Source organism: Phycodurus eques, chromosome 11, assembly GCF_024500275.1.
Source record: "Phycodurus eques isolate BA_2022a chromosome 11, UOR_Pequ_1.1, whole genome shotgun sequence".
Taxonomy (NCBI): Eukaryota; Metazoa; Chordata; class Actinopteri; order Syngnathiformes; family Syngnathidae; genus Phycodurus; species Phycodurus eques.
In genome coordinates this window covers 9115316-9135884 of record NC_084535.1, presented here as the reverse complement: position 1 = coordinate 9135884, position 20569 = coordinate 9115316, and the positions used below count along the sequence as shown (strand labels likewise).

The following is a 20569-nucleotide window of genomic DNA, read 5'->3' as shown; positions in this document are numbered from 1 at the left end:
GCGAACACTTCAGTGTACCTGGTAAACTGTTTGCTGTCTTCATGCACCTCCATTTCACTGCTCTTGAACTCATTCAGCTCCTTACGGATGGCCGCCTAGAGCGTGAAAAAACACACACACACACACACACACACACACACACACACACACACACGCACGCACACAAATGAAAAACTACATTAAGCCGTAAACGACCACTTTTATTTGCTCACCGGCCTTGTGCTTTGGCCAGGCTAATGCACATTCCCAGTTGAGTTGCCCTGATTGAACTCTGAGGCTGTTTAAAGGCCCTCATGTGAACCTAAGAAGCTATTTTATGTTGCTGTCCAACAAAAAGCATTTATTTGGAACAAATTTCGTTACTGTGTACATGTACTGTATCCTTGCATCGTGCCTGCCATTTAAGTACTTGGAAACTTGAAATGTTACAACTACAAAATTAGTCATACATTTTTTAAAGTCTTTTTTTTTTTTTTATTATTTTACAACTAATTAGCTAACTAACAATTAACAACTATGTAAATTCATTGAAGACTAAACAGTCCACAGGTGTAAATATGAGTGTGAATGGTTGTTAGTTGTGTCTTTTGTATCCCACATCTCATTCAAAGTCAGCTGGAACAGACTAGGACAAACTGGACTTTACACCGATCTGATCGGCTTGATCGGTATCGGCGATGATTAGCATTTTATGCTGATCGGCTTTAATGTCATAATTCGTCGGTACGAGCAATGACTGCGCGTCACCCTCATGTACAGTATATTTGAATCCAAAAGCTAGTTTATTTTTAGCCTTGTCGCGTGTCTTTTGACGTAGTACTGTAAATATCTGACAATAAATAAATAATAATAATAAATGTTGAATCATGCTCTAAAGTTTTGGTGTGTGTGAAGTAATTTAATTACAATAAAGTAATTTAATTACAGTAAGTTAGCACCCATTATTTCTGTCATTTTGTAATGTTGGTTTGACCTGACCGATTACAATACATGACCTGAATAGAGAATACTTTTGAAGATACTCAGTGTTCAGTACACAACTATATACAGTAAATGAAGAAGTCATTTAAATAGACACATTACTTCATCTTCTGATCGGATATCGTTTTTTTAAACTCAGTGATCGGCCCCAAAAATCCTGATCGTGTAAAGCCTCGAACAAACGTTACAAAAAATGGATGGTCAGCTAATGTAGCACTAGATTTGAGCAGCAGAGAGCAGCCTTGATGCATGAAATCTCTCAAATTACTGAATACAATGAACAACCTTGTGTAACTGCTTGGTTTTACTTTTGGTATGTTGTATTGTGAAAAGTCCATACAAGGCATAAGCACTAGTGTCACGAGAGAGGGGGTAAATAGAGAGTTAAAAATTGTAGATTAAAGGGAAAGTACACAAAAAGAGCATTGTGGGCCCGCCTCACCTTGTCAGCGGGTGTGAGTCGCGTCCACGGCTTATCCGCCCGGCGGTCGTAGTCCTTGGCGTCTGTGACCTCCACGTACTCGTTAAAACGCAGGATTCTTCGAGCGATGAGCTCTGCCACCGTTGGCCGCACGCTGAGCTGTACAAAATGACAGTTTTAGTCCTCACTTTTAAGATGGTGTGTGCTTCCTTTGTGGCAGGCGTGGGCAAAGTATGGTTCACAGACCAAATACAACCCAGTCTTTTAATGCAGCCCATCGGGCATTATCAAGTGTCCTGTAATTTGTTGCATTAATTTATCTTTTTTCTGAAATTGATTAATTAAAACAAATAAAAAAATTGTAGAATTAAATATTTGGTTAATTGATTAATTGTAAATAAAATGGAACAATTTGTAAAAATCAACATTTTAACAATACTTTAACGACTAAAAGAATTACATGCAAAATACAAGATTAGTGGAATGAATAAATAAAAACACTAAATCATTGGTTAATTTATCATTTTTAAATTCTAAATTTAAAAAAATGGGCATGCATTTTATTACTAAAATGTTTTTCTTTCACATCAAAACATTAGTCCAAGAAAAAATGACAAAATATTATATTGAATCATTAGTTGATTAATCTAATTAATTTTAAATTTAAAAAAACAAAAAATAGTAAACAAAACATTTTATTGAATCATTGGGTAATCAAATCTAATTATGAACTTAAAAAAGATTAATGCTTTTTTAAATTGAAATACTTTGTCTTTTACATGCAATACAAAAATATTAGTGGAATAAACAATTTTGCATGGCATTTTATGAAACAGTTGATAGCATACAATGACATTCATAAGAAATAAAAAACGAGAATGATTATTTTATTATAAAGAACTTTTTTAATGAAGATTTATTTATTTATTTATTACCTCATCTACAAATGACCTGCCCCATTCACCCATTTTAAAAATCAAAAGTGGCCCTTGAGCACAGAGTTTGTCAACCCCTGCTTTATTCGCTTACCTTTCTAGAGAGTTTCCTTTTAATCTCCTGCTTGGCTTCATGCTCCTCCACTTCGTTTTTCTCTGCACGCAGACAAAAGTTTCACACCTACTTAGCTTTGCACTTCTATTTATAACTGCCGCAAGATGATATTGGGTTTTATTAAAAGTATTCCAGTAGATATGAAGCCATTTGGTTACGTCAATTTCGTCAAACCAAGCCAAATGATGTCCTTTAACTTCTGTATATAACCACTAACCCTAACTAATGTAGCTTGTAAAATACTTCTTCATTAGCCAAACATTATAAAGTCGTTTTGTTCAGCGCTAGGTAGATTCATGATACAGCAGAACCTTTTAAAAATAAAAAACAAATAATAATAATAAATTCCTTGAAGACGTACAAATTGTGAATTCTACCATCCATCCATTCATTTTTTGAGCCGCTTATCCTCACAAGGGTCGCGGAGGTGTTGGAGCCTATCCCAGCTATCATCGGGCAGGAGGCGGGGTACACCCTGAACTGGTTGCCAGCCAATCGCAGGGCACATATAAACAAACAACCATTCGCACTCACATTCACATTTGGAGTCGTCAATTAACCTACCACGCATGTCTTTGGGATGTGGGAGGAAACTGGAGTGCCCGGAGAAAACCCACGCAGGCACAGGGAGAACATGCAAACGCAACACAGGCGGAGCCGGGGATTGAACCCCAGACCTCAGAACTGTGAGGCAGACGCTCTAACCAGTCGTCCACCTACCAACATTTCCTTGTAAAATATGTCACAAAAGTTGCACAACTCGGAGAAAAAAAAAGTGATGATGATGATGGTAACTATACAACAGGAAATCAAATAGTGGCGCTCGTCTCAGTCCTGGCTGCTCTGTACTACATGGCTAAAGCAAGTCAAAGTCATCGATAAAAAGGGCAATGTGCACCACAAAGTTGCTGCATCCAGTCTTAATGTGAAGACTCCTGCCTCCCAGGCATACACAGCAATGTTTGATGACCTACGTCTGAGGATGTTCCGCTGCTCCAGCTCCTCAGTGGTTGGTCTTTGGCTCAACTGCCTGAAATGAGAAACAGTCTTTACTTTGTGTGTGCATGAACAGATTTACATGTGTAGTAATACATCTAAAGATAATATGACTTCTTTATCCTTTGATAAAGTGCTAAAGGCGCTCTCAACCGCAGGCTGAGCCTGTGATGAAATGCATGCCCACCTGACAAGCTTGGAGCCGATCTGCTGGCGGAGCTCGTGTCTTTCCGTCTCAGAGCTGCGCGGCAGGATGTTTTTCTCCTCAAGCTCCCTCTTGCTGGGCCGGTTGCCCAGTTTTATGTTCAGGGTGTCCCGTCGCCGGATTTTGCTGGCCAGAGAGCCTGGAGGGGAAAAGTGTTCAGTCAAAATGCATCAATAGACATTCATTGATGGCTGAGGTAGTTCCATACTGTTGAGGTACTCGTCCTCCTCCTCTTCCTCCTCCTCGTCGTCATCGCGGTACAGGATGGGTCCGTCTGAGTCCGAGTCGCTGGCTTGGCTCTCCGTCGGCCGGTCGGGGATCATCGTCACCTCTGCCTGTTGGATGTTCACTTTGTGGCTCTGCGGCTTCACAGTGTACACATCAGCTGGGCTACAATCACAACACAACGCAAATGTAAGCACATATTTAACTGATCAAACACACTACATACAACCTCCACCCGGGTAGGTTTTTTCAGTGTTGGTTGGTTTGTTGCTAACCAATAGTGAACAGAATGTAAACACAAAACTTTTATTTTTACTCCCATTTTTCATAAGATGAACAACACAATAAAACTGCACATTTTAGAGTGGCATTCATTTTGGGCAGCCTGGGTGTCCTGGTGCCAAGTGCACATATGGATACCCTTACACATGAACATGGTGTTTGTTATGGACCATCCATGATGAGCACATAAGTCCAATAACAGAACTCCGCTCTGGTTCTGATAGGGGGGCACCTCCTCCCAATCACGCCCTTCCAGGTCTCACTGTGGGGGGGGGGCAACTCCAGAGGGGAAGAGGATTGGAGCCAGAGTCCAAGCTGTATGTGGAGGAGAGCCCGACTCTGTCTTGTCGGAACTTCTCAACCTCTCACACTAGTTCGGGCTCCTTCCCTGCCAGATAGGTGACTGAGAAATAGATTTTAAAAAAAGAAAAAAGAGAAAAGGAAAAGAAAAAAATACCTTCTATGTATTTGGAAAAAAAAGAAAAAAGAAAGAAAAACAAGGCAAACTACATCTGCCATCTTATTTTGCCATTTGAATGCATCCAGATCCAATCCAGATGGTATATGTTTGGCAAAAATTTAAAAGTAAATCCCTTTCACAATGTTTCGATGCTTATATCTCTGTGAAATGTTATCAGATGCGGGGGGGGGGTTGTTCTTTGGTCAAACAAAAATCATGAAATCTCCAAATTTTATGCCTTTTACATTATATTACCTCCCTTTAAGCTATTAAGAACCTAAATTGTTTCTGTTCACTTAATATAGATAATAATTACTATTTCCTTAGAATATTTTTAATGGCATGTCAGAATCTAAAGGTTCTTAACTCTTGTTTTGATTTGAGTGTCATATTGAGAAAGAGGAGTTGTGGCATAATGTGCATTGTAGACCAAAATCACACTGACTTGCTATGTTTAGACGTTAACCTAGTTGTCCTGGTAACCCCATTTCACATCTGCTGCTTCAAGACACAATAAATTATACACAATTTAAATGTTCAAGTATTGGCAGAGATCAGAATGCTGAGTGCTCTCTACTTGTTTAATCCATACAGCTCATAAAACTACTCCAGTGATGAGTTCACCTTGAGTGTGTCTCCTCAGCAGCCTCGCCGTTTTCCTCTTGCGCCTCTCCTGCCTCCCCTCTGGTCCTCTCATCTTTCTCCTGCTGGGCATTGCCCTCAACGACCCCCTCTGTGAAGGAAGTGTCCTCTGTGGAAGTGTTGATGTGTGGGGAGTGGACGACAGGCTCGAGGGATGCATCTCTGAGGGTCTCTTGGCCCGCAGAAGAATCGCCGCAAGGAGCTTTTTTCTCCAGTGCGGCTTGAAAAACAACAGGGGTCTCCTCAACTTCGGGGAGAGAAACTTGAGAAGAGCTCCCGTGGGGGTCCGAGGAGTTGACTTCTTCTGGCTGACCGGGAATCTCCGCAGAAGCTTTCTGAGAATTGACTTCTGCTGTACGGCTGGTCCGAGTGTTGTCACCTCTGCTATGCGACTCACCGTCCTTGGGTGCGCGAGAGCGAGGAGGGACAGTGGAGTAGGAGGTGGTGGTGGTTTTTGTTGCACTTCCTTGCGTCTTCTTTGGAAGAGAGGACTTGGCTGAAAAGAAAAACAGAAAAATGAGACGCATCCTACATGTCTTTGTTCTGGATGCCCCTTACAACAGCTCCAGTGTGTGGAAAAATGCTGCTTTTGCCATAGTGCAAGACAAGGAATTGAAGCCCGGATTTTTGTGTTTGTATGTTCACAAATGAATATTTGCAATGTACAGTCTGATTTTTTTTTTTTCCATCCAAACGCATTCACAGATACCAAATCACACTGCTGTATTTAAAAACTGACTAAGAGCTGTCCGTGAAGTCATATATTTTTTTTTATTTATTTATTGAACCTTATCTAGGTAAGGTATTTACCTAGATTTACATTTAGATATAAAATACCATATTAACTTGAAAGCTTGAAATGCCAGAATTTTTTATATCCAGTAGGTGTCCGTATTGTTCAAAATCAGCTTCATTTGCTTTATCTACCCTGAACTAATAAGTGTGACGGAAACGCAAACCTGATGGGCCACAGGAACCTTTTGCAACTAGTAACTCAAAGTTCCTGGGCTGGTTGGTGGAAAGACCCTCTGGTTTTTAAGTTTAATAAGCACAATAAATTAAATTGTATTTACCGGTAGTATGTGCATACTTGATGTACTGTATTTCCTTCAATAGAGGCAACATTTCCTGAGGGGAAAAAACAGGCAGTCTATCTGGGGAGAGATTTTTGTTCTCTTCAATTGGACGTCACACCCTGTGATTAATGCAGGTACGGCGCCCATTAAAGCAGAGATAACTACTTTGGGCAAGAGGCAGAGGAGACACTGGACGCGATGCCAGCCAATGACAGGTGGTTACATATTAACAACCATTCACACAATTTTGAATCTTGATCTAACCATACATGCATGTTTTTGGGAATGTTGGAGGAAGCCAGAGGATGTGGAGAAAACCTACGCAAGCACAGGGAGATCATGAAAAGCCCACACAAGGCCAGAGGCAGATTCAAACACAAAACCTCAGAACAGAGCCAGATGTGCCTACCACTTGTCCACCTCACTGCTTCTGTGTTATTACGCATTTTATTTGTCACAGAAGAATTTAGCTTAGGCCCCAAAATGACAAAAAAAGGTTGAGGAATACCACCAAGAATTAAGTCATTTGATAAAGACTCAAATGTACATACATACATGAAGAGGAAAGGAGAAGTGTCTGTAGAATGAGGATGACAACTGAACCCCTTGGTTCGTGTATGTCGTTAAATTCACAAGTGTTTCTTTTGTGATGCCACCAGAGAAGGGTTGCAAGGATGGCAAGTAAAATATTTGATAAGAGCTCAATCATAGCACATCTCTATAACATTTATTTTTAGCTTTCTGGAACATAAAAACACAAAAAATTCATACTGGCACTACAAACTGCATTGTAAACATACAACCTCAAAATGACGGGGAAAAGAAGGAGAAAATGAGGAAAAACTACCAGTATTGTGAAAGTACATTTAATCCATACAGGATTGTGTACACTTGCATGAAAGAATATCAAATCAGCTAAACTTACCAATCACGCGACTACTGTTGTTAGAACTCCGCGGGTTAGTTTTAGCTTGCGCCACAGAGCCCAACTTCCCTGGGGCTTTGACGGACCTTTTAGCCCCCGAGGAAGCGTCCCTGCTGTGCCTGGTCGTGACAGCAGCGCCACCCGCAGGTTTGGACGAGGCAGGCAGAGCGGCGCTCTGCTGTTTCCTAACTTGGGCATCCCGCGGGGGCGCCTGACCCGCCCGGGGGACAGGTTTAGTGTCACTTTTCTCTGATCAGGTTAGAGGGAGCAGATGGGGATGTTAAATGTTAAAAGGAGATTGAACGCAAGTTAAGACATGCAGATGGACATACATGTAGTTACATACAGGAAGAGGAAAGGAGAAGGGGATGGGTCAGTCGAATGAGGATGACAACTGAACCTGTTGGATCGTGTAGGTCGTTAAATTCACAAGTGTTTCTTTTGTGATGCCACCAAAGAAGGGTAGCAAGGATGGAAAAGAAGGGCGATAACAATTAAACCGGAAAAGGTACTTACTGCAATATATCGCAACGACAAAACCAGGACACATAGTACTCTCACTCTACATGTTCGCCACTACACGTTCAATTAAGACACGGTATGTGTAAGATTGCTCCCTTTATGACTATCAATATACAGTACCTGGATTTCTGTATAAATGTGTCATAAAATGAGTCTGATCATCTAAATCACAACAACAGAAACATTCTGCTTAAACTAATGCCACACAAACAATTATGTTTTCATGAGACACGCTATGTAAACATTCACAGTGTAGGATGGAAAAAGTATGTCAAACCCCGAGGCTAATGCTAATGCTAACGGCAGTCAGCCAATTTAGAGTCCAATCAATGTAATGCGATTGGGAGTGTTTGGTCAGAAAAGTATCTCTAAAAACTTTGATGGTAATCATTCCATGGTAAGACAGGTTCTCTAGAAAGTTCAGCACAGTTGCTACTCTCCCTAGCAGCAACTGTCCTTAAAAGAGGACTGAGAGAGCACAGTGCAGAACACTCAATGAGGCGAAGTAGAATCTGAGAGTGGCAGCTAAAGACCTACAGAAATCGCTGGCAAATGTACAATAAGTACATTATCAAGAATGGATGTCATTGGAGGACACCACAGTGGAAGCCACTGCTGTCCAAAAAAAACAACATTTGCTACACGTCTGCAGTTTGCTAAAGAATACCTTGATGTTCCACAGGGCTAATGATAAACTACTGTGTGAACAGAGGAAACCAAAGCTGATTGCTTGGGAGGAACACACAACATAATGTGTGGATTGGGGGAAAAAGGCACAGCACAAACCTCATCCCAACTGTAAAGTATGGTAGACGAGACATCATGGTTTGCGAATGCTCTATTCCTTAGGGCCTGGACACATAGCTATCATCGACAGAAAAATTAATCGGACGGATTAAAGGCATTTCATTTAATTCCAGTAGGGAAGATTTTATTGAAATACGAGCAAATTGAGTTATAAGCTTGGTGACAGAATGAATTAAACTCCTAGGTACTGCTTTAATTGTTTGTGGTATTACCTTAACAAAACTATGTATGGCTACTATTATGACTTAGATGAAGATCAGATCACATTCATGAGCAATTTATGCAAAAACCCAGGTAATTCTAAAGGGTTCACTTCACATACTGTACTTTTTCTTGCAACTGTGGCAGTATCAATGCTAAAATACACTCAACATCTAGCATTAGATGGAATATGTCACCTCTTTTGTCCACGGTGCTCACAGGGCCAGGAGCAGGGTCCACAGCTTGGGTGAATTTGATTTCAATCTCAACTTTGACCTCCTCCGGTGACACGCTGGAGCTGGCGTGACCATTCTGGATTTCCCTGCTGACGAGTTCATTTGCTGAAGACATATAAAGAAAGATCAGTCCCCTTTTATTTTGCAGACCTCCGCTAAAGTCGAATCATCCTAAAGAAGTACATCCGACTCGAGTCCTCTACGTAGCGGTAAGAGCAAATAGACAAACCTTGTTCTGGGACAAGCACGCCCTTCTTGATGAGCTCCTCTCTGGTTTGTCTCGTTGAGATTTTTCTCTCCAAAACTGCACAAACAAACGACTTCAAGGTCAAAGCCTGTTGGTCTGCTTGAAGATACAAAGACACAAAAGATGAAGACCTTTGGAGAGATCCTGGAACCTGTCGCTGCTCTTTTTCTTCCTCCACTTCCAGGGTTTGAAGAGTCTGCCTAGAGTGGACAGCTTTCCTCGCTGCTGCCGTGACTCAGGTGCATTGTGGGCGTCGCCGCCGCTGTCCAATACCACATCGCAGTTGGCCAGTGATGACGATTTCTCCAAACCATCAACTGGAGGGAATGTTGGGAGACATTTGCTCAGTAACTTTGACTCATATGATGGAGTATTAAAACAAAATAATATAACAATAAAGACCTAATTTTTGTCATTTTAGAACTTTATTTTTTTATATAACAATTTACTTTTCATAGAAATACTACTTTGTTCTCATATTCTCAAATATTTTTTCTCATATTTTCTTTTCATAATATAACAAAATGTTTCTAAAAGATACGACTTATTTCTCAAATCTTTTTTCTCATGACACATTTTTTCATCTTTTTTCCTCAGAGAAATACAGCTAATTAAATCTTTATTCTCCTATTAAAAAAATATTATTTTTCTCATAATACAACAAACATTTTTCCTCATAATTTTATGACTTAATTCATATACGCTCCTAATTTCACAAATATACAGTACAGTAGAGCATTAGTCACCTGACTTTATCTTGTGATGTTAAAGATATTTTTAGGGGTGAAATTATAACTATACTCATAAATGAAGTCTTTACTCAATTTTTTTTATGTTTTTCTTTTCAGCGTGTTGTCTGATTGGGATGATTGCACTTTACATTAAATTCATAAATTCATCCATCCATCGGTGATTAGACTTAGTCCCTTAGTTGCCACTTTTTCCATCTTAACATTTCGGATAATTGTATGCGTCCAACTTTGTGGAAAGTTTAGGCAATACCCAGTCCACCACGCAAGGTCCATAATAGTGATGCACTGAAATGAAAATTCTTGGCCGAAACCGAAAACAGAGAAATTATTTTGCCAACTGTAAGTAAAATGTAATTTATGGTTATGATTGCAGAGCTATCTGTAAAAATTCACTGCCAGAACACTTTTTCTGAATTATCTATTTGTTTAAAATTATGTCAAGCATGTTGCTGTGGGACAGTTATTGGAGTATATTATGTGATAAGATAATATTAATTCTGCATACTGTTAGCAACGTTGGTAGCTAGCCAGGCGTATTTTTGGCCCATTCACGGTAGCCAAAAACCTGGTGCATGACTACTTCACAAACGGCTGCATGAGTTTGGTGTGGAAGAACCCGATTAAAACACCATTAGGATGAACTACAACAGAAAGTGTGAACCGCCTTCCCACCTTCTTGAAAGGCGTTATAACTGTTTAAAAAAAAAAAAAAGGGGCCAACTCCCCTATTTTCACTTCCTCTAGGTGGAAGAGAAGTGTGTCCAAATACAGTACTTGGGTCCATTTTAGTAATGTTACAAAGGTCGTGTATCATCAGGCAGAGAAAATATGCAGTTGTCACATCACCAAAGTGACTCAGGCGCCCGGCTGTCAAATAATGCGGGGAGAAAATGACACAAAATAGCGTGTGTGCATACATGTCCAACATGGCAATTAAAGGGCGATTAATGAAGGCATAAAAAGTACACCACAGAGCTTGGGACACTCCCCAGACACTTATTTTGGGCATTTATCCACATTGGCACACAGATGTAGAACAGGGGTGGGTCAACTTTTGTGCTCAATTTGGGTTTTAAAAATCATGCACAGAAAGCCCATTTGTAGATGAGGGGTATAAAAAAAAGACAAAGTTAAAAAGTTAAAATAAAGCAAAGTTAAAAAAAATTACTTAAAATGTAAGTAAAATGTTTTTTTATTATTATTCGTTGTCATTTTGTGTTATATTTATAATTTAATCATGTAATTAACTGATTATTTAAAGTTAAGTGGATGCAACAAATGTTTTAATAAAATAATTCACTCATTGTTAACTTATATATACATAATTTAACTATAATTCACAAATTATATTTAATACGTATGTAAAATTGTTACGTTTAATAAAATAATTCATGTTTTTTATTAATTACAATTTAATTATTTAATCAATAAAATATAGGAACTGATTAAATCTGTATTTCAGTTTACTAACATTTTTAATTTTATTTAAATAAATCAACAAAACTAAAAATATATTTAATTCGATAAATGAATGAAAAATAAATAAGAAAACAAATATTTTACTTAACCAATTGGAGGAAAAAATTACTATAAATTAACACCGACGGGCCATACTTTATCCTTACCCACGCCCTCATAGAGAATCATAACAAAGGGGGACTAGAAAAGAGCAGCAATGAGCAGCAAAAGGTGATGACAGAGAAGCAAAAAAGGAAACAAAGCAGCTTCCGACCATTCCGGAATGCCTTGATGATTAATTAAATGTCTGTCTAATCGGCCACCTCTTCTCCCAGCTCGAGGGGTCCTTCTTACAACTGCTGACTCGACAGTTTCACAGTAGATTTCACAACAGGGGCGTTCTGCTTTCAAGCAGATGACTCGCAATGTCACGCCAGATGAGAGAGTCAGGAATCATGTGTGTGTGTGTGTGTGTGTGTGTGTGTGTGTGTGTGTGTGTGTGTGTGTGGTGAGCGTTCACAGATGCAACTTGAAGCACAGCAGATGCTTCTGAGTGAAGTCAGCGCATGCCGGGTTACTTAGCAAACTGAATTGTGCTCGTCAGTGTTAATTCTATAAAAGAAATGTGCTGACGGATTGTTAAATTAAAGGGAAATCCCTATGTATACAGCAGATAGTGACTGTACTTCAAGATAAATATGCCTGGGTGGGTTTTCTCCGGGCACTCCAGTTTCCTCCCACATCCCAAAAACATGCATGGTCGGTTGATTGAGGACTCAAAATTGCCCGGAGGTGTGAATGTGAGTGCGGATGGTTGTTTTTTTTCTATGTGGCCTGCGACTGGCTGGCGACCGGTTCAGGGTGTACCCCGCCTCCCGCCTGGAGATAGCTGGGATAGGCTCCAGTCCGCGATAAGCGGTAAAGAAAATGGATGGATAAATGAACACGGGGCAAAAATATTCCACTCCAGTCCTGTAAGTGGGAGTCATGCTCATTACAAAGTGACAGTAAAATGACCACATAAAGTAAGGATTATCTGCCAAATGTGGTGGGTCACTGTCACACAATTAATTCATCAGCACAATTATTGTCCTTTTGGAATCGTCGTTTGTTATTATTTTTCGGATGAATGAATTGGCTATTTGGTGGACCTCCACATGCCTGAAAAACACTTTTTTTTTAAAGCCTGGTGAAAATTAATATAACTTGGGTATCCTGACTCCTAAACACAACAACTCAACACTTTCTAAGTAACAGTCGCTGGAAAGTTAATCAGTTAATCACACCAAATTCACAAATTGACACAAAATTCAGGGAACAGGTATATCATTACAGTCCCATGAAAAAGCCCAGAGAAACCATCCCCTGAATTGAACAGGAGATCAGCCATTTTGGTTTGAAACTGTCATTGTAGTGCTCATACTTTCAAGAAAGGACACCTGAAACCGGCCAAAATTACCTAAAAACAGTCAGCTGAAGCAAAATGGCTGACTCTTTTTGGTCATGGGTTCTTGAGACTTTTTTGTGGGTTTACTTGATGATGATAAACAGTGATAAAGTAGTTTTTTTGGACACCAAAAAAAAAAAAAAAAAAACAAGAAACTCATGACTTAAAAATTTTGTGTTTTATGGTGAGACATCAAATTTTGCTGTCACGCTGTCTAAATGCAGCAACGAAGATGTTTTGTATTTAGTATACACAGTGGAACAGAATCTTGATTTAACGGTTGTCAGATGTTTTTTTTTTTCCATTCCATTTTCTGAGCCGCTTCTCCTCACTAGGGTCGCGGGCGTGCTGGAGCCTATCCCAGCTGTCATCGGGCAGGAGGCGGGGTACACCCTGAACTGGTTGCCAGCCAATCGCAGGGCACATACAAACAGACAACCATTCACACTCACATGCACACCTACGGGCAATTTAGAGTCTCCAATTGATGCATGTTTTTGGGATGTGGGAGGAAAACAGACATAAAACTGTCCAAAAATAGTGTCTAGCTGTTACTTAAACCAGTGCTTGTCTGTTGGTTCCATAATTGGCTGCTGTTGTTTACTGGCGCTGTGGTACAATCAATAGAAACTGGGACACATATTTCCGGGTTATGTCACTGTTATCACAAATTTTCAGTATGAAGACTAGATCCAGCTAACAAACGTGCATATATGGCAGCCATGTTGAATGTGGCGACATTCCATCAAGGGCAACGCAAGGAAATTAGCTTTGCGTAGCCCTAGTAAGGCACATCATGTATGAAGGGATTCACATCTATGGTTGTTGTTTACTAGAACGAGTGCTCGTCGTGGAGTTACAGTACGCTCGACGATATGTACACATCTTTGGCACATGGCATCCAGTCATAATGGAGGTGAAAAAAAAGGAAGTGTGCAAACTTCACAGCTCATGAAAGCGACCCTAGACTCGCCCCCACAGCATTGTTCTACCAGCTGCACGCCATTATCACCCACCCCCCCATGTATCAAGAAGAGGAAGAATCAACTTTATTGTCATGAACATGCATGCACACAAAATTAGTTCTCTGCATTTTACCCATAACAGTGAACATACACAATCAAACTATCAGCTGTAACAGACAAGTTACAAAGTTCGTTAAATTAAGGTTCCACTGTACTCTCCGTGCATTGTTCAAATTTGGAAGCCATTAGACGAAATCTCTAGTAGGAACTCAATTTTGAAGAACACCTTAAAAAAATAAATAAATAAACCAGCAAAAAAGGTTGCTTTACTAACCAAAAAGGCTGACTTCCTGTGTCTTTTCGGGCATGGCTACAAGAGAGTTTTTTGTAGGTCTACTACGATAGACGTCTACCCAATTTCACATTGCTAAGGCTATGGCAAGCTCCTGTTTTCAAAATATCTCCTGTCTCCTAGCACAGTGATTTCCAACCTTTATGGAGCCAATTGAAAAATCTCACGGCACACCAACAAACAACGTCACAAAAAGTGGATACATTAATTACTGTATGGACATCCTGCCATCTAATGGAAGAGCATTTCTTTGTTCTGCCTGTCACTATGGCTCACTGGCATAAATAGATGAATAAAGATACATTATTTCTTGGAAATAAATAATTTTTTGAGCAATTAAGTAAAATTTTATAATTTCCCACGGCACACCTGAAGAGCGCTCACGGCACACTGATGTGCCCTGGCACACTGGTTGGGAATCACTGTCCTAGCAGAATTACATTTTCCTTTTTGATGAGTTTATGAATATTGGACAGCCTTAAAATTGATATTTATTCGAATCAAGGCAATTTAAAATATTGAAGTGGTGATGTATGTACTATGTCCTCTTCAGGCCTCATAACAGGAACGTGCTGAGGAGGAGGAGGTGTATGAAGAGGGGGAAAGGGAGAGGCTTCCTTCCTCCACTGCGTGTCACCGGGGATGGGGGGTGGACAAGGACCACGAGTCACAAACAGGAAGAAGGATGGAGGTTGGGAAAGCATGGAAAATGCCATCATGCAAAGAAAAAGTGTGTCAATGCTTCCAATCCTTCCTCTGACAATAAAATAGTCTTAAACCTGAATTCTCTGAGGACCTCAAGGTTTGGATTATGTCCGCAGTAGCATCTATGTGCCAAAATGTTGCGGCATGAAACTGTAACTGAACAAGACAGAATAACTTCCCCTTTCCTCTCAGTTGCGTGAATTAAGAATTTTAATGTCGCAACACAATTATGTAACTCATAATGCAGTGCAAGTGTATTGCTACACAAGAAAAGAGAAGTCTATTCAGCATAAACTCTCCCTAGATACCAAATATTACCATAAAAATGACACTGATGTTTACTTTTTGATAAGCAGGCAGGCTATAAAGAATCTTAAGCAAACACTGCAGAGCTTTCTTCTCTCCTCATGCATTTGTACTGGGAGGTGGAATTAGAGGCAATGTAGAATGAAACAAATCACCTTTGGAATTCTCAATGGGGAAATATGCAAGTAGCACAGAGGCTGTCTCCTTCACAATAAAGCTATAGTTTATCTAGCATGTCGTGTTGCAAGTCTGTTGATGTTCTTGAGAGCAGGTGTGATGGACTAAGCGGTTAGGACAATATGTGAACACCTTTAAAAAGAAAAAAAACATCCTATCAGGAGCCCAAAAAGAGTGAGTTAATTATTTTTTTAAATTGTATTTTGGTTGGTTATTTTTCAAATCTGTAATTGCATTATTTATTTATCAAATGCATTTTTAAAATGTATGCACTCGATACACAAACAACACTTTGCGCTCACATTCACACCGAAGGACGAGAGCGTCGTCAATGAACCTAATATGCATAGTTTTCGGATAAGAGAGGAAGTCTGAGTCCCTGCAGAAAACCCAAGCGAGCATGAGGAGAACAAGCACGAGATTCGAACCCGGCCCTCGAGACAGTGAAGTAGATGTGCTAACCACAACACCGTTTTGTGTATTATATACTATTTAATAACATACTGTTAATTTAAAGGCTTAATCAGTGCTCAGCGTCAACTGACTGAGTATAATTATCTTTGTAAAGACAGACTTTTTTTAATACATATATTTCTTGAATCTTTTTTCATAGTGCATGTGCATATCATCACTATCAAGCGGGAAACCTACCGGTATGTCCACATTTGGTCAGTTTCACATTTTTTCACAAATCTATTCTGTTGGTCAATCTCCAGGTTGGTCTGTGATTTTTATAAATTATTGACACATTTAAAGTGTTTAAAATGGCTTGCTCTCCTTGAAAGCGGTTTCTAGATGTCTTAATAACATATCTACAGCATGCTTTGTTCAAAATACCCCAAGGATCAATAATTGTAGACACATTTTTATAGCATACTTTTTAACAAGTGAAATCGGCTCATTCAGAGCCCAGGATGCAGAAAACTAGACTTTACACCGATCTGATCGCCTTGATCGATATCGGAAGATAATTAGCATTTTATGTTGACCGGCTGATCGGCTTTCATGTCATAATTCGCAGATCCAATCAATTACATCATTGATCGCCTCGTTTACTCTGCGTCGCCGTCATATACAGTATATTTTAATCCAAAAGCAAGTTTATTTTTAGCCTTATTACGAGTCTTTTGACGTCATTTACGAATACTTGGCTTTGTCAAATCAAACGCGACTGGATACACTCGTTACCACGGCCACGACAACAACAATGGATCGCGTGTGTATTGTGTTAGTAAAAAAAAAATTAACAAAATGGGGGCAAACGTGTCCTGGTGGTGGTCACCGGTACTCAGGAGCAGCAGCTCGTTCAAGGATTGCTTGAGGTATGTTCACGTACTTTTAATACGATACGGCTCACAAGCAGCCAACAAAACGTTATGTAGCCTAGCAAGCTAGTGCTAGCACTAAGGGTTGTACGTAAACATGCAGGCATTCTGTTGAATTATGCTTTAAGTTTAAGTTTCGGTGTGTGAAGTAATTTAATTACAGTAAGTTAGCACCCATTATTTCTGTCACGTTGTAATATTGGTTTGACCTTACTGACTAGAATATATGACCTGAGTTGAGAATATTTTTGGAGATACAGTACACAAGTATGTACAGTAAATGAATAAGTCATTTAAATAGACACATTGCTCCATCTTGTGATCAAATCGGTGATCGTTTTTTTTAAACTTGCTGATCGGTCCCAAAAATCATGAACAAGTAAAGCCTACAGAAAACAAGAGAGCGCCCAAGGCAATCAAATCATTTGTGTGGCACATGGACACATCGCCAAAAACATGCAGCCCCCGAACAACTTCACGAAGCAATAAAGTGTCATTTAGTAGAAACTACAGTAAATGCTGGTAATCTTGGCTCCGGCCTTCCTGTGTGGAGTTTGCATGTTCTTCTTGTGCTTGCATGAGTTTTCCTTGGGTACCCCGGATTTCTCCCATATTTCAAAAGCAAGTCTCCATCGTTGTCACAGTGAGTGTGAATGGTTGTTCGTCTATACAGTATATGTGCCCTGCAATTGTCTGGTGACAAGTCCAGGCTGTACCTCGTGACTGTCTCTCACCCAAAGTTGGCTGGGATAGGCTTCAGCTCACGATCCTCATCATCAGAATCAGAATCATCTTTATTTGCCAAGTATGACCACCCTCATGAGGATAAATGGATGGGCGGATGGATACTCCAGGGACCAATCTATTTGCACTCAAGACATTAAAAAAAATCATCCATTGCCTGTACAGTTTATCCTCATAAGGTTGAGCTGAAGCCAAGCATACTTTCGGCAAGTGGCGAGGTACACCAAGGGCTGGTCGCCACCTAATCACACAACACAAACATTCACACCCATGGACAATTTCAAGTCTTCATTGAACCTAACATGCATGTTTTTGGTATGTGGGAGGAAAGTGGGGTATCAGGAGAAAACCTACGTAAGGATGGGGAGAACATGTGAGGTCCACACAGGGAATCCGGCGCAAAGATTTGAACCCCAAACCTCTGAACTGTGAGATTGAGCTGCTTGTTAAAAAGTCAATTGTCCATAATATATGTCATATCCATCCATCCATTTTCTGTTCCGCTTCTCCTCACTAGGGTCACGGGCGTGCTGGAGCCTATCCCAGCTATCTTCGGGCGGAAGGCGGGGTACACCCTGAACCGGTCGCCAGCCAATCACAGGGCACATAGAAACAATCATTGGCACTCACATTCACACCTAAGGACAATTTAGAATCTTCAATCAAGCTACCATGCATATTTATGGGAAGTGGGAAGAAACCGGAGTACCCGGAGAAAACCAACGCAGGCACAGGGAGAACATGCAAACTCCACAGAGGCAGGGCCGGGATTTGAACCCCAGTCCACAAAACAGTGAGGCAGATGTGCTAACCAGTCATGCACCGTCCCGCCCATATGTCCCATTTAATAATAATAATTTTTAAAAAAAGAACAGTAGAGTTGTTAAGTGATTGACGCACCAAAATTGTGTAACATTTATAGGCCAAATCCACACTCAACTATAGTGCATTTGCACTGTTAACAGCTGTCAGATCAGTTGTTCAAAACAGTCACTGTTGTGACCCGAGCAAAACTACTAGTGCATCCTGGATTACATTTCCTGGGAAGAAGCGGCACGACCAAATGTTTGCTTTGAAAAGAGTCTGTCAAGTCCAACAGGTTCCTCTGTGCAGACTTTAATGTACTGGATCAGCTTCGGTCTGTATTCTTTGATAAGGGGCCAATGATAAGGTGAGGTGTTAAAGTTAAAAGTAAAGTCACTTACGCTTTACGAAACACATTCATTACAAGAGCGAAACGAGTCAATCTTTTTGTAAACAACTCGTCCAATTTATCTATACATATGACGAAACTGGTGGGTTTAAACTTAACTTTGACGCGTTTAAGCTAGCGTGAAAGCTAGCTTGAAAGTTGAAGTTCGGTGGAAATGTGACCAAAAACGTGCACAACCCTAAAACGACAAGGAGGCAAAAAGTGACTTGCCTCACGTCTTGGGGGTAAAAAATAAATAAATAAATAAATAAAAAATAGCGAAATGTAAGCGAGGAGGAAACACTCACCACTGGGTGTGTGAGACACGGCAGACACAGCAGTCTGGCCCATGTTCGGTTTCACCGGCGGAGCTCCGGTGGAGGAGGTTGCCCTCCTCAATCCTTAACCCGCAGTCACCGCTCCCTATCGCCGCATAAATCCCGTACGCGACCACCGTGAGAGTTCATGTCGCCTGGAAAGGAAACTTTTTTTTTTTTTTTTTTTGCTCGCTCGACTGACGGCACTAAGTTGCTGCTAGGTCGTAACTTCCCCTCCCGCCCCTGTCCTGCTCTCCTCCTCCTCCTCCTTCTCCCTCCTCTTCCTCCTCCTCCTCCTCCTCCTCCTCCTCCTCCTCCTCCTCCTCCTCCTCCTCCTTTCCCGTGGTGGATGCTTCTCATTCCTCCAGCCCATGCAGATTAGAGGCGCTGGTGGGGCCCAAAGGTAAAGGCTGCCACCTTAGGGCACCAGCAGTTTATATTGGACACAGCACAGCAGGAGAAAGAAAAAGGCCCTGGGAAACTTCCTTTACGTCGCATATTTAATGGGAAGACTGATAGATGTTTGGAAAAAAATAAAATAATCAGTTGGCGATGAAAGGGGGGCACATTACGTAAATTAGACTTTTTAATGTTTGTATATAAATTCAATTGATATAAAAAGTCTGAAAAATGAGACAAGATTTGAAAACCTTTTCCACTATAAATGACCTGAACCTGTACAACGCAATTGATTTTTTTTTTTTTTTGATGGGGTCAGTAATAAACAACTGAGATAATGAGGTTGCACAAGTGTGCACACCCTCATAACTAGGGATGTAGCTGCAGTGCAAAGGGGGAGGCGGACAATGCGATTGTCCCTGGCATCCATCTGGAAGGGGACATCCAAGAAACCCCCACTTCAGCGGGATAAAAGTCCCGTAGACGATCAACTTTCAGGGGCATCAATGGCAAGTGAACATGCTCCTTGCCAGTTTTTTTCATTTTTTATTTGTGTGTTTGACTGTTTTTGGCTCTTTCAATGAAAAAGTGCATTGGGGACGGTTACTCCTCCTTTTTTCCTTTTTTTATCTGAAGCTCGCTTGTAATTTCCATAGACTTTGCGCCCATTTAAAAGTTTCAAAAGCAGCTGTGATAGAAAATTGTGACCTGAAATATGTGCTTCAAATATTTTGCCAAGGTCACCTTGCCTCACCTGTACAGGTCTACACAAGAAAAGGCCATGAGAGAGTTGGACGGCGTGCCGTGTTACTCTTCTGACAACTGACATGGGATCAGCCGAGCAATGCAGTTTATGATGTTAAAAAAGATCGGCAGCGCTACAATGAGTTTTTGTCAATACAAAAATAAAATGTTAGCTTCTGACAAGCGGCACACACACGATTGCTCTGTGAAGTTGCTAGTGTAGCTTGGGTGGGGTGGATTTTTGTGTTTGGTGATGTGTCCTTGTGCCACATATGCAAAGTATTGTGTATTAAGTGCTGCCTATTCAGTAAAAATGCTTTTATTGTCTTTATGGGCTGGAATGGATGAATGGCATTTCCATTCATTTCAATGGGGAAAATATATTTGATATAAGAGTAAATTGACTTACA

The 20569-nt window shown here is 40.5% G+C and overlaps 1 protein-coding gene across 4 annotated transcripts in view; it reads right to left on the bottom strand.

Moving 5' to 3' along the window:
- Positions 1-20569, bottom strand: part of phactr2 (phosphatase and actin regulator 2) — a 36118-nt gene that overhangs the window by 2788 nt on the left and 12761 nt on the right. For 2 of the 4 annotated variants that reach the window (XM_061689247.1, XM_061689244.1), the window contains exons 2-12: positions 9408-9593; positions 9259-9333; positions 8991-9134; positions 7264-7512; positions 5245-5758; positions 3862-4043; positions 3636-3792; positions 3427-3482; positions 2432-2493; positions 1424-1561; positions 19-95 (exon numbers count right to left, since the gene is read on the bottom strand). In XM_061689247.1, the coding sequence (XP_061545231.1) occupies positions 19-95; positions 1424-1561; positions 2432-2493; positions 3427-3482; positions 3636-3792; positions 3862-4043; positions 5245-5758; positions 7264-7512; positions 8991-9134; positions 9259-9333; positions 9408-9593 (1840 nt within the window). Of the gene's footprint in view, positions 1-18; positions 96-1423; positions 1562-2431; positions 2494-3426; positions 3483-3635; positions 3793-3861; positions 4044-5244; positions 5759-7263; positions 7513-8990; positions 9135-9258; positions 9334-9407; positions 9594-19007; positions 19240-20569 lie in introns of those variants that run through there. The other 2 variants (XM_061689243.1, XM_061689246.1) reach the window with 2 other exon arrangements.